Source organism: Notamacropus eugenii, chromosome 5 (assembly GCF_028372415.1).
Source record: "Notamacropus eugenii isolate mMacEug1 chromosome 5, mMacEug1.pri_v2, whole genome shotgun sequence".
In the NCBI taxonomy this organism is placed as follows: domain Eukaryota; kingdom Metazoa; phylum Chordata; class Mammalia; order Diprotodontia; family Macropodidae; genus Notamacropus; species Notamacropus eugenii.
The window spans coordinates 166,147,703-166,164,822 of record NC_092876.1 but is presented as its reverse complement, the minus strand read 5'-3'; the positions used below and the strand labels follow the sequence as shown (position 1 = coordinate 166,164,822).

Here is a 17,120-nt window from a genome sequence, read left to right as displayed (position 1 = left end):
AGGACTCCAAATAGCTTTTGTCTTTGTGGATTATAAATACCAAAATTTACAACATTAGAAATTAAATCTGATACATTTAAAAAATATTTATCAGTTTAAAAACAAGTCATTATATTATAGCAAAAAAAATTCTTATGAAAAGAAAACCATATTTTCTAAAATAAAAGAAATAGTGAGAAAAGTGACATTGTTTTATATATTTTTGCAAATTTCTTTAATGTCTGGCTGCATAGAAAGCAGCTGGATTCTTATATCTGCGTCTGCATTCACAATAGATTGTTTTGGTTAAAGTATGTGAGGAAAAATCCAGATACACATAGGTAGTTGGAAAAGGGAGTATTTAAAATAGACAAATAACATCTTAGCATTGTTATGAAAATAGTTTTGATCTCACAGAACTCCTAAAAGGCTCTCAGGGACCCTGGAGTCCCTGGACCACACTTTGAAAACCATTGTACTACCCACCTTTCCTGGTAGGAGCATTATTAGATTAGCAAATGGAAGTAGCCAATAAAGGGACAGTTATCAAGGGAAAATGAACCTTAATGAATGGTGAACAATCCTTCTAAAAAAATTGTTTTGAGGGTTTTCAGGTCAATATTTTGATGTTGTGACATTCAAAGGCAAAACTTAGGAAAAGTGACAGAAGATTTTAAAGAATCCATCAATACTTGTAGTCAGGTGGCTTCCTTTTAGAAAAACTGCATTATTCAGAGAGAAAAAGGAATTAATTAGACTGCCCTTAGGACATGGAATCTGCTTAAGTATGTTGGTGGAAAAGTTAATTAATCACTACTGAATAAGAGCTGCAGTGGGGCATACATATGAGCATTAGCAAGAGGTACCTTTCATTTCAGCATTTTCCTTCCTTTGGCCTTCATGAGACTGTTTTCCCTGACACTGTTTTCTGTTTAAATCTCATTATGCATTTTATACTTTATCACATACTGTCAGCCCTCCATCTGCAAGATGTACATTTCTGCAGTAGAGGAATGAAGGATAATGGGAAGGAAGAGAAGAGACGTGAATCATCTTTGATTTATATGTTTCACTCTTATTATAGAAACCTTGTAGACATTCTGAGGAACTCTTTCTTATTAGGAAGACTGAAGTTTAAATGTGCCTTTCTAATTATTTATGCACTTTCCTTGAAATCCCAGTGATTTAAAGGGCCCGTACACTATCCCAACAACTCTACTTAAGTGGAGAGCACACAGTAGCTTAAAGCAACAATTATTATTGGCAGATGCCAACCACCAACTGACGTTAATTAGATTTTAGTTTTTCTTCTTACATAGCATTTGGTTGCAGACAACTTGGCCATAATGCTCCAGATTAACAAAAGATTGTTAATCATTTTCTATAGCAAAAGAACAGTTGCAGCCTGTACAGAAACAGTTTAACGCAGTAGAACAGGTTAAATTTGCATGTGTCAAAATAATCATTGAAAGCATAATTAGATTTTAGCAGATCCCATCCTGATATTCCCCAGAGGAACGTGGGGCCCTCACCTTTTGTCAAGTTTCCCTGAGCAGTTAAAGGTATTCTCTGTCTCCCTCACCAGGGGAACACCAGTTTGACCCATCACATAAATATCCTTCAAGGTCACAAATTAGACCTCCCTTTCTGGACTTTCACTCTCCCTCCCTCAGGTGTTCTGCTAGATAAGAATGTGTTCTATGGCTTTCTGTCTTTAAGATCCCTTGAGGAAAAGGTGAGGTCTCTCCTCTTTTTCAGTGAGGTCAAAATCCTTAGCAGATGTTAACTTAATTCAACTTAACAGGCATTGATTAAGCACCTGCTCCGTGCCAAGCACTGTGGTGGGTGTTGAGAGGGTACAAAGCCAAAACTGAGAACAGTTCCTGTCCTTAAGCCTACACTCCTGGGGAGCAGTAACACATATATAGGGAAGTAAATGTAGATAATTTGCAGAAAAATAAGTACATAGTAATTCCAGGGGTGAAAGGAAGCACTACAGACTTTGAGGGGAATCAGGAAAGGCCTCTCATAGGAGGAGGTGACATTGGATCTGAGCCTTTAAAATAATAGCAGAGGATTCCACGATGCAGAAGTATGGAGGGAACGAAATATGGGGGGAGTATCTTATGTTTGGCTGGAACATAGAGTACATGAATGCAAGTAATATAAAATCAACCTATAAAGATGCTCTGGAACCATACGGAGAAAGGCTTTAAATACCAGAAGAGTCTTCATTTTGTCCAAAAGATAGTAGGGAGCCATTGAAGCTTTTTGAGCAGGTAAGTAACATGGACAGACTGTTAACCAAAAATGATACCCAACTTCTTTGTCTGTTTTAATTCCACATTGTCATCCTAGGGGATGGGAAGTTAGGTCCCTTGTTCCATTTTCTTTTTTTCTGCTGTTCTTTTTGTACTTTCATCATCACAATGTTAAATGATGTGGAGCCGTATTATTGCCAGGTCAGCTTCAGCATATTCCAGTGCAAGCAGAAAGCCATTCTGCAGCATCTTTCTGCTCTTTTCTTAGTTTTTACTCATTAATAAATTTGATCTAACTATGCTCAGTTAATAAACATTTATTAAGCACCTACTATTTAAAGCACTTTTCTCTGAATGACTCCTTCAATCATCCTTTTATTAAGGCTTTTTAAATATTAATATATCTTTGTGTGTCAAGGAAACTTAAAAAAAATAAAAAAGCCTGACCCCATTCCTGCATGAGAACAGCATAGCTATATGATAAACCTTCATTACCAGATTCCTTAATAGAACTCACTGCCATTCCTTGATTACATAATCAACAGGTAATGAAATTGTCTTAGTAACAAGAGCTATGGTGTATTACATCCTCTCCCGAGACTAAGTGGTAAGACAGTCGGTCGTATGGTTCCGAGAAGACTATTGATTGTTCACAGTTTGAATTTGATCGTCCTTCAGGGAAACCAAACAAGAGATCATCGCAAACTCCTCTAAGTGGATTTTATTTTCTCTGGAAATGACTGTCTTTGTTTCCACACAGGGCATATAAATGTCAGGCTTTGCTGCAAGAGAAGCAGATGAATTTAGGATTTTTTGAGTGGTTGTCATTTTTTAGTATCCTGGGCTGTAGAGTTTGCGAAAGAAGTGAGAACAGCTTCTTGTTTTTTTCCCAGTAGCTTTAGTATAGAAGGCATTTTCTTCCAGAAACTTGAGATTGATTCTTTCTCTGATTGTAGGCGGGAATCCCAGAGGAAGATTTGCTCTGGGCCTGGTGCAAAATGAATGGAAGGTTTATGTAAAGCGACCGCTTGATCGAGAAGAACAAGATGTTTATTACCTGAACATCACTGCCACAGATGGGCTTTTTGTCACTCAGGCTATGGTGGAAGTCACTGTCACTGACGTGAATGACAACAGTCCAGTGTGTGACCAGGTCAGTCAGTTGGAGGATTCTCATCCTTTTTTCTCATTAATTAGTGTTTTCTTGTTGTTGAGTTTTAAGGGATTTCCATTTCATTTCTTTCCTGTAGGGAACAATAGTGCCTATTTCCCAGGCTTGCTTCAAGCATAAAGTAAGATAACGTTCATAGAGTGCTTTGCAATCCTTAAAACATTTCATAAATACTGGGGAGTAGTAGTCATGATAGAAACAGCAGCAGCAGCAGTAATAGAGTGGCGACATCCAAAGTGTAGCCCTGACACTAAACATGGCCTGCCTTATCTCAAATTGAGATCCTTTGAGATTTTTACAAAAAAAAACAAAACAAAATCCTACTTAACGCATGTAAAGAGAAAGAAGAGTGAGGCTTAATTACCTGTTCATCAGTCTAATTGTTCATGTATATCTGACTGACAGGCAAATAAATGGCTCAGTGGATGAAGTACTGGGTCTGCAGTCAAAAAGACTGGGGTTCAAATTCAGCCCCAGCCACTTACTTGCTGTGTGACCCTAGGTGAGTCATTTAACTTCTCTTTGCCTTAATTCACTGGAGAAGAAAATGGCAAACTCTGCCAAGAAAACCCCATGGGATCACAAAGAGTTGGGCATGACTGAGCAATAACAACCTGACTGACACTAGGTGTCAGGCTAACGGGCTTGTATCCATTAGTAATGGTAATTAAAACTGAATGCCATTAATTAGATCATTTAACTCATATGGCCTGCACACAAAGATTTCGGATCATCTAATGATTTGAAAAATGTGAATGTCCTCTGAATGCAATAACCCAACTCAGTTCCTTCTTGGGTTTAGTAAGATTGTCACATGCTAGGCACTTAATAGATTTTAGAATAAAGTGATCCAATATGGAAGGGCATGAGTGGCCTGAATGGATTCCTAATCAACCAATATATCACAGAAGTATAGACTTTGAGCCTTGGGATCTAGTCACAATTCTACCACCTACTAGCTAGGAAAACATGAAAATAATTCACTTTCCCTCACTGGGCTCCAGGTGCCTCATTTAAATCCAAGATGCAAAATCTTATTCCCCTTATACTAGACACTCTCTGTGATTCCCCAAAATCACATCACCATTTCCATATTGTTTCCCAGCACAGAACTGAAGCATGGTCTGTGGATAGAGTACCATGACTGAAGTCAGGAAAACCTGGGTATAAAGCCACCCTCAGACACATGCTAACTGGGTGGCTCTGGCAGGCCACTCAAGCTCTTTTTTAGCTTAAGTTTTCGCATCTATAAAATAGCGATAATACAGGGTTATAATGGGGATCAAATGAGATAATTTATGTAAGCGGCTTTGTAAATCTTAACATATGCTCTCTGTCTCTTCCTACTTCCCTCCCTCCCCTCTCTCTTATATCTCTCTATCTGTCTGTCTCTCTTTGTTTGTGTGTATATCTAGATGGAGATATACACACTTCTTTGTTTATATACGTGTGTATATATATATATATATAAAACGTAATCGTTATAATTCTGGTGTCCTACAGCTTAGAATTCATTTGTGGCATCCTTTTGACTATTTCATTGGGGAAACAAATTAAATTATCTGCATCTGCTTTGTTTTGTTTTTTACTATTTTTTTAAATCTACACTATCCTAAATTTACAAATACTTAAAAACATTTTTCTTCTCCTCTTTCTAGGTTGCATACACAGCTTTGTTTCCAGAAGACATTCCATCAAATAAAATCATCCTTAAGATCAGTGCCAAGGATGCTGACATTGGGCCCAATGGAGATGTTAGATACTCACTCTACGGCTCTGGAAACAACAAATTTTTCTTAGATCCAGAAAGTGGTAAGGCTTTGTTTAGTCTTTGGTGAAATGACAGTTTTGATCCCTACAACATGACTGAATCTTATCCCCCTAGCTGTGGTGTGCTTTTCAGATGATAAAATCACTAGTAGGTGACTGACCAGTCTTGGAAATTACATTAGTCTCTCATTGTACTCTAATAGGATCTGATGTATGTGTTTAAACTTCGTAATAGATTACACTGATGCTGCATTTCTTATTTATGAGTTGCTTTGCATACATGTCCTCACGTCCTACTTAGAGGGTTTGTATGAATTTAAGAAAGGTTCTCATTTTAATAGTTTTGCCTACATTGCAATTTTACCCCGTGCTACCAGAGAAGTGGATCCTGTATAGTTTACTTTATTTTTTTAATATTTAATTTATTTATTTTCAGTTTTCAACATTCACTTCCATAAGTTTTATATTTTCTCCCCCTCCTTCCCCAAGACGGCATGCCAAACAATATGGGCTCTACACGTACATTCCTATTAAACACATTCTCACATTAGTCATGTTGCATAGAAGAATTATAATGAATGGGTGAAACCATGAGAAAGAAAACAAAATAAAAGGGAGTCTGCTTCACTCTGCAATCCAGCTCCATAGCTCTTTCTCTGGATGTGGATGGCATTTTCCATCATGAGTCCTTTAGAACAGTTTTAGATGCTTGCATTGCTGAGAAGGGCTGTTTATCGAAATCAATCCTCATACACTGTGGCTGTTACTGTGCACAATGTTCTCCAGATTCTGCTCACTTCACGCAGCATCATTTCATATAAGTCTTTCCAGGTTTTCCCAAAATCCTCCTCATCATTTCTTATAGCACAGTAGTATTCCATTACATTCATATACCATAACTTGTTCAAGCATTCCCCAATTGATGGGCATCCCCTTGATTTCTAGTTCTTGGCCACCACACAAAAAGAGCTGCTATAAATATTTCTGTACACATGGGTCCTTTTCCCATTTTGATGATCTCTTTGGAATACAGCCCTAAAAGCAATAATTCTGGGTCAAAGTGTACGCACATTTTTATAACCCTTTGACCATAGTTCCAGATTACTCTCCAGAATGGCTGGATCAGCTCACAGCTTCACCAGCAATGAATTAGTGTTCCAACTTTCCCATATTTTCTCCAACATTTATCATTTTCCTGTTTTGTCATTAGCTAATCTGATAGGTGTGATGTGGTACCTCAGAGTTGTTTTGATTTTTATCTCTCTAATCAATAGTGATTTAGAGCATTTTTTCATAAGACTATTAATAGCCTTAATTTCTTCCTTTGAAAACTGCCTATTCATATCCTTTGACCATTTATCAATTGGAGAATGACTTGTATTCTTGTAAATTTGACACAGTTCTCTCTTTTAGAAATGAGGACTTTATCAGAGACACTAGTTGTAAAACTTCTTTCCTAATTTTCTGCTTCCCTCCTAATCCCAGTTGCATTGACTTTGTACAAAAATTTTTCAATTTAATGTAATCAGAATTATCCATTTTGAATTTCATGATGTTCTCTATCTCTTGTTTGGTCATAAATTCCTCCATTCTCCATAAATCTGACAGATAAAGTATTCCTTGCTCCCCTGATTTGTTTATAGTATCAGCCTTCATACCTAGATCATGTACCCATTTGAACTTTATTCTGGTATACGGTGTCAGACATTGGTCAATGCTCAGTTTCTGCCATACTTTTTTCCAGTTTTACCAGCAGTTTTTGTACAGTGAGTTCTTATCCCAGAAGCTGGACTCTTTGAGTTTATCAAACAGTAGATTGCTATAATCATGGACTACTGTATCTTGTATACTTAACCTATTCTACTGATCTATCCCTCTATTTCTTAGCCAGTAACAAGTAGTTTTGATGATAGCTGCTTTATAATACAATTTAAGATGTAGTATGGCCAAGCCACCTTCCCTAGCATTTCTTTTCATTGATTCCCTTGGTATTCTGACCTTTTGTTCTTCCAGATGAATTTTTGATATTATTTTTTCTAGCTCCATAAAATAATTTTTTGGTAGTTTGATTGGTATGGCTGTGTAGTTTACTTAACCACAAAAGTTGTTTTTGACCACAAAGCTTATACTAATTTCCCATGTTTATCACTACCACCCCCTCATTAGGCATTTCCAATTACTATACTTTTTACCCCTGAATAAACTGTAAGAAGATAATTACCCTTAGTTAATCAGATTTTTAATTTTATTGATGTGCTTTCTTTTAATATAGTCTTCATTTCCAAACATATCTCCTCCCATTTCCCTTACATGGTAAAGCCATCCCTTATAACAGAGAACAGAAGAGAGGAGGGATAAAAAAAAAAACAGTTCAGCAGATCTAACCAGTACCTTATGTGAGTTGAGCAGTGTTCCACACCCATAGTCATCCACCTCTACAGAAAAGGGAGGAAGGTACATTTTCTCATCTCTTCTCAGAAAGTCAAATTTTCTCATAATTATATAACATTAAGTTTCCCTTTGGTTGCTGTTATTTGCATTTATAGGGTTGTAGTCTTAGTGTATATTGTTTTCCTTAATCCCTTCAGCAAATAATTCTTAGCATCTATTCCCTGCCCCCCAAAAAAGTAAATATCAGGGAATAGTGGGATTGAAATTCTTTTATATCCAGTTTCTTATTCTCACTATTATTACTATTTGATTTTCATTAGACTTTCTTTCTTTTTAGACCATGGCCTTAGTATATTCATGACTAGGTAAAATTAACAAAGTGAAAGATTATGAAATCTAAGTTACACGTCCATTGTGAGGGCCAGAGCTAATGGAAAATAATGCCTCACTTCTGTGTATAAGTTCACAAAGACAGGTAGTGTAGCCTAAGAGACAGAAGACTGATCATGAAGTCAGGAATACCTAGGTAGGGTTGAGGTCCTGTCTCTGACACATGCCAGTTGTGTGAACAGGAAAACGTCATTTAACCCCCTTACTTCAAGCACTGGGTTTGGGTCAGAATCATTAAGCATTTTGTAAGTATCTACTCTGTATTAGAGAAGGTGTCAGTCAGCCAATAAGTGCCTCCTATGGACCAGGCTCCATGCTAACTAAACTCAGGGCACTGTGCTAACTCTCCATGAACTTATATCCTAAGACTCTAAGTTACAGAGTTATTGATATACATTATTCAAGAAAATTTCTCAATACCATTGAAATCATAGATCCAGACCAGCCCCCTATTGCAGTCACCGACATTCATAAACCACTTTCCTCCTCAAACGATATTTTTATGTAACCCCATTTTACAGATGAGGAAACAAACATAGGTAAGTAAGTTAGATGACTCGTCCTCAAGTCATGCAGCTAGTGCATGTGATGTCAGAGATGTGATTCCAACCTTAGCCTCCTAACTCAAGTTAACAAGCATTTATTAAGTGCTTACTATATACCAGGCACTGTGCTAAAAGCTTGGGATTCAAGAAACATCAAGAAACATTTCTTGCTCTCAAGGAGCTCAAAATCTAATGAAAACCTAACAAGACCTGTGGAGAAGAGCTAAGTTTTCCAAATTTCTATTACAGCTGATTTTTTTGAGCCGATATTTCTTTGCCCATAATAGGACCCAGCTCCTTAAAGGGGATTGGGTGCCTACTGGCCTAAAATGTAAAATTTCTGAGTTGTCTCCATGGTAAGACCTAAACATTATTTACTAGCCTTTGTAATCACCTTCTACAAATTGTCACCACTATGCATTAGTTTTTATTCAAGGCTTCCACTATGCCAGTCCCTCTATCTGGTGATATTTTTAAAATACCTTCTCTCATCTCATAGGATCTCCTCTCTTAATGACAGTAATTAAATTTATGTCATCCTCAGCTCTTTCCATTTTTCTGGAGGTAGCGAGGGAGGAAAGGGAGAGAGGAAGGAAGGAAGGAAGGAAGGAAGGAAGGAAAGAATGGGAAAGAGGGAGTGAGAGAGAGAAAGGAAGAAAGAAACAAAAGGAAAATAAGACTGATTTATTATTATTTTATCAATTTACTATGGTTTCTAATGTTCCAGGTACTGTGCTAAGGGACAGAAAGGTTGTACCCGGAGATCTAGAACTCTTGTAGATCCCCAGGATGGATGTGGTGCCAGGTTTTCAATAGTGAACCATGCTGCTTATATTGCTTTGTTGTGTTTGCAGCCAGACCATGGTGCTGAGGAACCTAAAGATGCCTTATGTTCCCCCAAGTTGCCAAAGGAAACAATCCCAGATGCTCTGCTTTTGGTCATGTGTGGGTTTAGTTACATGCCTTTGAAGGACATGCAGATGTGTTTGCTGTATTTCAGGAGTCCCTAGTGCTTTCCTGGCTGGTAAAAGAGAAGTCAAATGGAGACTGTTCTCTTGTGCCTCCCTCCCAAACTGTTAACACCTGTCCCTCTGAAGCAGGATTCTCAAACGCTTTTTTGGTCTCTGTGGACTGCTTTTGTCAGTCTGGTGAAACCTATGGACTCCTCAAAATACTGTTTTTTTTTAAATACACAAAATAAAATACATGGGATTACAAATACAAACAATTATATCTTGAAATAGTTTTCAAAATATTAAGAAAAAGCAGTTCTTACACCCCAAGATGAGAAACCCTACTCAAGGGTTCCCTTCCTTTTGACCTTTATGAATCTTCAATATATCTATTTATATGTACATGTTGTTTTCCTAAGGCGAACTCCTTAAGGACACAGACTTTTTTTTGTCTTTCTTTGTATTCTCAGACCTTAGCCCAGTACCTAGAACATAATAAATACTTAATGAATACCTTTTGATTGATTGAATGATATACTCAGCATTGGTGGGTCCGTATCTTTGGAAATTTTTTTAAAAAATTGAATTGTTGTGATGTTCATGCTATTTATTACTTTTTATTTTTATTTATTGTCTGTTCTTTTTCCTCAGGTGAGTTAAAAACTCTGGCCCTTTTAGATCGAGAAAAAGTTCCTGCGTACAATCTGATTGCCAGGGCAACAGATGGGGGTGGCAGGTTCTGCCAGTCAGATATCCGCCTGATTTTGGAAGATGTTAATGATAATCCCCCCATATTTTCAACTGACCATTACAATGCTTGTATCTATGAGAATACAGCCACCAAAGCCTTATTAACAAGAGTGCAAGCCACGGATCCTGACTTAGGTAAGCCAAGAGCACAGACACATCCTGATAATCCCTTTGTATACCTCATCTTCTTGGTTGGGTTACCATTCCTTTTCCATGTATGAACCTTAATAGACACATTCCTGTCAGAACTTATACATGTAAAGACCCAAATTCTCCTTTCAACATATGTGCTTCATATGTATATTATAACTCCCCAAGTTTCCTTCTCTGCTCAATCTTTCTGGTATGTACTTTAAAAGAAATACGTTATGAGTTTCTTCACCCTCCAACAAAGTTTGTGTGTGTGTGTGTGTGTGTGTGTGTGTGTGTGTGTGGTTTTTTGTTTGTTCGTTTTTCTAAATAAAGGTAACCATTTCCCTCTTTTTCTATGTCTCTTGAATGTAGTTAAAATTCATTGTGCAGAAGGGAAAATTCATTTCCATTTCGATAAAGAATTCCATCACATGCCACAGTTGAGAAATGACAGTCACAATTTATTGTGCCGCCCTTTCATGGAAAGACCAATTTCTAAATGCGTTGTTGACCCAGTGCTATCTCTCTGATAGCCATTTTCCAAAGCATTTTGGTCACATATGAAGGGACATTATAGGGGAATAGGGGGAGAATTAGGATTGAAAGTTTAACAATAAAGTTTGTATTAAAGCCCACTTTACATAATGAGATGGTGCACTCTGAAAGATGTAAGTTAATTGCTAGGTAATCCTTCTGAGGATGCATAAGTTATTGGGGTGACTGCATGATGAAATATAGATATGAAAGGGCATATAGACACCCTTTTGGTTCTGTGTTTTAAGAGCTGCAAATCAAAGGATTGCAAGAAAATGGGGGGTGTGTCTGATGTGCTAAATAGACATTTATGTAATTCAATGTCTTATTGCTCTAACTCTGGATTGAAAGGAAATTTATTGGACTCATGGAAGAGTAAACATAGAATAAATAATTGTAAGCAGATTTAAAGTCCAAGACTTCTAGAAATTTCCTCTTAGTTGATTGTGTCTAAAACTGCAGCTGCAATCTCAGTTGCCACATTTGATTTTGAAAGGTTAAAAAGGTCTTTTATATTATATGGCTTATTCAGTAATGTGTATGTAGTATCTTGGGGTAGGGAGGACCTGTGACTTCATTACTACAGGAAATGCCTATTAAGTAAACTCCACTTAATCTGTGCATATGAGCCTGACCTCTGCAATTTAGCATCCTAGAAGGTGTCCTTGGGTACTTAGAATGAAGTGACTTGCCAGAGGGTTACACAGCTGGTTAAGCGTCTGAAGCCAGATTTGAACTCAGGTCTTCCTGACTCCAAATCCAAAGTTCTATCCACTGTGCCACTTAGCTGCCCCCCATAGATTATAGATTTGAAGTTGGAAGGGACCTTTGAGATCATTGAGTCCATCTCCCTCATTCCACAGATGCAGAAACTGAGGCCCAAAGAGATCAGATGACCTGTCCACAGTCACTCAGCTAGTAAATTTTTTAAAAATTATTTATTTATTTTTAGTTTCCAATATTGAGTTCCACAAGCTTTTGCGTGTTAAATTTTTCCCCCTCCTCTTTCCCCGAGATGGTGTGCAATCTGATATAGGCTCTGCATATGCATTCATATTAAACATATTTTCCCATTAGTCATGTTGTAAAGAAGAATTAGAACGAATGAGAAGAACCACAAGAAAGAAATAATCAAACAAAACAAAAAAAAGGAGAGGGAGCAAGTAATCTGCTTCCATCTGCATTCAGACTCCATAGTTCTTTCTCTGAATGTGGACCGCATTTTCCATCATGAGCCTTTTGGAGTTGTCTTAGACCCTTGCATTGCTGATCAGCTAATAAATTTCTGAGGTAGGAGCTGATCCCAGGTCTTCCTGACTCTCACTTCTATTGGCTTGTCTCTCAATAGTTCGCTTAATTAAAGAAAGGTTTTGGTGAAGGTAATATAAAAATAATGAAGAAAAGAGAAATTTCCACCTTCAGAGATCTGGGTAGCTCATTCTGGATACATGAAAAGTGGTACAAATAGGCAACTAAGACAATAAAGGGCTTAGGTGTGTTTCCTTGGCCCCACTGGACAAAACTGGGAGCAAGAGGTAGAAGTTTCTAGTAATAGAAATTTAGCTTTGACTTAGAGAAAACTTCACCAAGTAGAAGTAAAACTGTCTTCAGGTAAAAAACAACAACAAAAGCTGACCGTTATATAGTGCTTACTACGTGCCAGCCATTATACTAAGCACTTTGTAGTTATCTCATTTGACTGTCAGAACAGCCCTGGGAGATAGGGGCTATTATGATCCTCATTTTACAAATGAGGAAACTGAGGCAAACAGAGGTGTAGCAACTTGCCCAGGATGACACAGCTAGTAAGTGCTTGTGAGGCCAAATTTAAACTCAGATGTTCATAACTGCATGTCCAGCTCTCCATCCATTGTACCACGTAGCTACCCCTAATGGGTAGCCCATGTATGTATTAGGTACTAAAAGTATTCCAGTGAGCTCTAGATGGACATTTGTGGAAGGTGTTGCTTAAGGGATTCTTGACCAGTTATAAATTAGACTAAGTGGCCTCTGGGGTCCTCTTACCCCCAATTCTTAAGCTGCTTAAATGCTTCTCTGAGGAGCCCATTAGGGTGAAAGGAAAGCCAACTCATGCACAAGATGTAATAGTTGATTGATCTTTAGTAATGGGGTTGGATGAGAATGAGCAGAGTCTAGAGGTTTCTGCATCACTAAGTGGAGAATTCCGTTTGAAGGTAGATGGAACCTCATCCACTAATGATAAGTAGATTGGCCAACGTGACAAAGGATATATGAACTCGGTGAACATTGGTTGCCTGGTTTGGTTAGATGTTCTGCACTTGAAGGCGGCATTAGTTCAAAGGATCCTACAATTAGACCTGCCTGGAACCTCAGAAACCATTAGTCCACCCACTTCCTTTTACAATTGAGGAAAGTGAGGCAAAAGGAGGTTAAGTGAGTTGTTCAAGATCATGTGTAGATGTCCTTGTGTCATAGGCAGGGTTTGAACTCAGATTCCCAGACTCCAGCACAGCACACTTTCTTCTGTATAAGATGTGGCTTCACCATCAAACACAGGCAAGAATGTGCTAACCTGTAAACAGGAACCCTCTGATGCTTGGGGCTGGAATAATGAATGTCTCGCTAAACCCAAGTGACCTATTCTTTATGATTTCACAACATCTCCCTGCTCTTGAGTAACACGCAGGTGCTAGTTACCCTGAGAGCCTTTGTCCAGAGGTGAACCTACAGTAATAAAAGGATGAGCAGTATGGGTCAAGAATGAAACAAAAAAAAGATGAGTGTGCCATGAATTTTATGAGTTCTGCACAAGAAGGTGCCACTTGTCCTAGTTTTAACACACTCTCAATTTTCCTGTAAAATGGAAACATCTTCACTCCCATAAACCAGTGACATGAACTAATGGCCCAACATTTGCAAAGTATAGTACTTTCGAGAAAGATGAGGACACCTTTTCTGCTGTGCCCTTTGGGTTAGCGTGCTCGAGCACTAATTCTGCCTCTTTCGTGGAGATAGATTGGTATTTAGGCACCTAATTTAGTGCCTCGAAGACAAGCTCAGGGAATCTGTGGTAATGAAGAAAGAATATCTTGGGGTATTTCAGGCCAAAAGAAAGGACAACTTTTGTTGGAAAATGCATTATGTCACATGTGCCTCAAGAGTTGTTTTATTTCCAGTCACAAGAAAGGGGCAAGAGATTGTTATTCCTTGCAGTAAACAAGAAGGTGGAACAAGGCAGGGTTATGATGAGCAAATCTACTTGCCCATTCTAAGAACGAGAGGCTTAGAATATCTCCTAAGGTTTCCATGCTCCCTTAGGAGTTCCAATAATTTGCTAGTAGACTATAAACTCTTTGAGAGTAAGGAACATTTACTTTTGTCATTTTTATGTTCAGAGCCTAACACCCAGTAGCCACAAAATAAACATTTGTTTAATTGAATTGAACCTATCACAGTGACTTCCTCTTAAATTACATATAAAGGAAATCATATCACATCAAATCTCTCATAATCACTTGAAATGTCTTTGTCCCAGCATTAGAGGTATAATCATAAAGAATATAGAAAAGAAGGTAGAAAGAGCTTCCTTAGCCTAGTTTTTCCTGTTCTGCTCTATGTTGGGTTTTTGTTTTTTTAAGTTTTCTAGAGCATACTCATTTGTATACTTGGGCAGTTATTTTACCTATTTGAAGTGTTTGCCCATTCTGAAAACAGGAAGAGAGATCGACCAACTGACTAGCATTTTTTAAAAATCTCAGACATGTGATTTCCTTGGTATATGGAGTTCTCAGAGAGAAACCCCCCTTTATTAATCCGACTGATCTGTAACTTATAGTCTTAAAGAATGGCCTGTCTAGGATCATATAGAAAATATATGTCAAAGCCTGATCTTGAGCCCATGGAAGATGTAACATAAAGAGCTGAAATTTGGCCTCCTATGCTGGGTTCTTATAAGAGCAAATCCAGATTGAGTTTAATTTTCCCAAACAGGAATCAACACCTAAGACATCCAGAAGTAACAAGGAAACTAGGTAGCTAATCAATGGTTCATCTTCATGTTCATCTCAGTTCATCTTTATTAACAAAGCCTACAAAACACTAATGAGTTCACTGACACAAAATGCCTTTAGAGCCCTGGAATAAAACATTGTCTTTGGGGTCAGATGAACTGGATTCACATCCCTCCTCTGATACTTACTACCTCTATAACACTGGATAACTCACTTAAACTTCTCTGAGGCTCAGTTTCCTCATCTGTAAAGTGACAGGACATAGACTTGAAAGCTTATAAGGTTCCTGCCACCTCTTGATATGTTAACCTTACGAGCTTTAAACCAGACCATCTAGTTATTTCACATAACTGCTGACTGGCTGTAATTATGTATCTCTCAACTTTTGAAAATTATGAAGAAGGAGGCTTGGAAAGAAAAATTATGAGATGGGTTAAATTTTTAGTAAAGATAATATTAAGGAGCAGATGGAATACTCATAATAAAACATAAAAGGTATTCTGATTTTGAATTCAGAGTTTGCACCAGGTACGATGCATGCCTGTAATCTCTGATGTGGTAGGAGGCAGAGGTTGGCAGATCCCATGAGTTCAAAAGTTCTGAGTTGAAATAGGACTAAAGTCCTATTGAGTGGCCACACTAAGTGTCTACAATGAGTCAGGTGCCAGTGTAGTGAGCCCCTGGAAGAAGAGAATCACCAGGCCTCCTTAGGAAGGACAAACCAACCCTGACTGGAAAAACAAAATTTCCATACTTATTAGGTTAAAACTTCTGTATGAAGCAGGATTGGGATCAGGTTTGTGAGTGGCCACTCTATTTCTAGCCTGGATGAAACAGAGATTCCCACTCTTTTTTTTTTAATGGATTTAGGGTTTGCCAGATACTTTAAGTCTCACATCCTGTATACTCCAAGTATACAGGATACTTTAAGTCTCAATAACTGAAGCAGCTGGATAGAAATATCACTGGCACCATTACAATGAGAAGCCTTAGCCTCACACCCACAACACAAGCAGCTATGAAACTTTCTGAGACTACCATGTTGTACCCATCATATTCCTGAAAATAAGATAGTCCTAGGCATTTAGATTCACTAATCTCCTTCTCCCTTACCTCTTCTCCACCTCCAGAGCCCTAGTAAGACCAGTGACTGATGGAACTGTTATGGAATTTTGATAAAAATTTCAGAAGTGCCCCGGCAGTGACCTTTGGCATGCTATCAGCCCCACCTTTAATACATTATTTCTTGATGTCCTTAAATTATATGTGTGTCTGCATCTGGCCTGACCATTCCAAAAGTTGCCCAACTGACCTGGGTTTTACTGCCTCCTTTCCTTTCCTCTTTCCTTTTGTTTTCCTTTCCTTCCCTTCCTTTCCCCTGTCCTGTCCTCTCCTGTCCCCTCTCCTCTCCCAAAACCTTAAACCTACTATACTCTGAAACTGGGACCCCAAGGGGCCACTGCCAAGGGCTCCTAGACACCCCCCCCCCAACTTTAGAGTGATTATCAATAGTAACTGTTGATGTTTCCCACCCAGCCTGATGTCTTTGTTTTTCTTGACCTCATTAAAGGGGCCATGCCCTGGGCTTCTTAAACAGGCCTATTCAATGAATGGGCGTTGCCTCACCCTAAGTGACTACCTGCAAAAACCTTGACCTAAAGGGCCCAAGGTCTCCCAGTGCATCCTGGGCCATCTCCAGTCATCTTGAGGAATATCTGGTCACTGGATTCAGATGGGTCTGGAGGAGAAGTGAGGCTGGTGACCTGCACAGCCCTCCCTCACTCCAAACAAAGTCAAGTGCAAGTCATGTCATCATTTCTCTGATGGCATGGCTTCCTTGGCAACGAAGGATGAACACTTTCCTGGCCATGCCAGTTTACAGTTCTCATTGGGCTCTCCCCATATCCATCACAAAAGTCTCCTAAGTTTTAAGATCTAGAAATATGAATGACGCACCAACCCCCTTCCATCTCATAATTTTCCTGCTACTCTTAGAGTCCTAATGAAAGGGGCCATGCATTTTTTGGTAATTTTTTTTAAATTTTAAACTTAAATGCAAAATAAGAAAAGAAAAAAAGAAACAAACTTAAATACCAAAACAAATACAAAATAAGAAGAAAAAAATGCCCTGTACACAGCAGAACATGAGAGGATTCATAATATAAAGCAACAAATTTCCATTTCAGGAAAGCCTATGTAATAAATACTATGCATTGTGTTTAGAGCTTTCCATCTTTATTTCCTTGTAGGTT

At 38.3% G+C, this 17,120-nt stretch overlaps 1 protein-coding gene across 3 annotated transcripts in view; it reads left to right on the top strand.

Annotated features, from left to right (window-relative positions):
• Nucleotides 1-17,120, top strand: part of FAT3 (FAT atypical cadherin 3) — a 765,373-nt gene that overhangs the window by 656,956 nt on the left and 91,297 nt on the right. For all 3 annotated transcript variants that reach the window (XM_072611401.1, XM_072611402.1, XM_072611400.1), the window contains 3 exons: nucleotides 3,197-3,393; nucleotides 5,070-5,223; nucleotides 10,112-10,345. In XM_072611401.1, coding sequence (XP_072467502.1) covers nucleotides 3,197-3,393; nucleotides 5,070-5,223; nucleotides 10,112-10,345 — 585 coding nt within the window. The remainder of the gene's footprint in view (nucleotides 1-3,196; nucleotides 3,394-5,069; nucleotides 5,224-10,111; nucleotides 10,346-17,120) is intronic.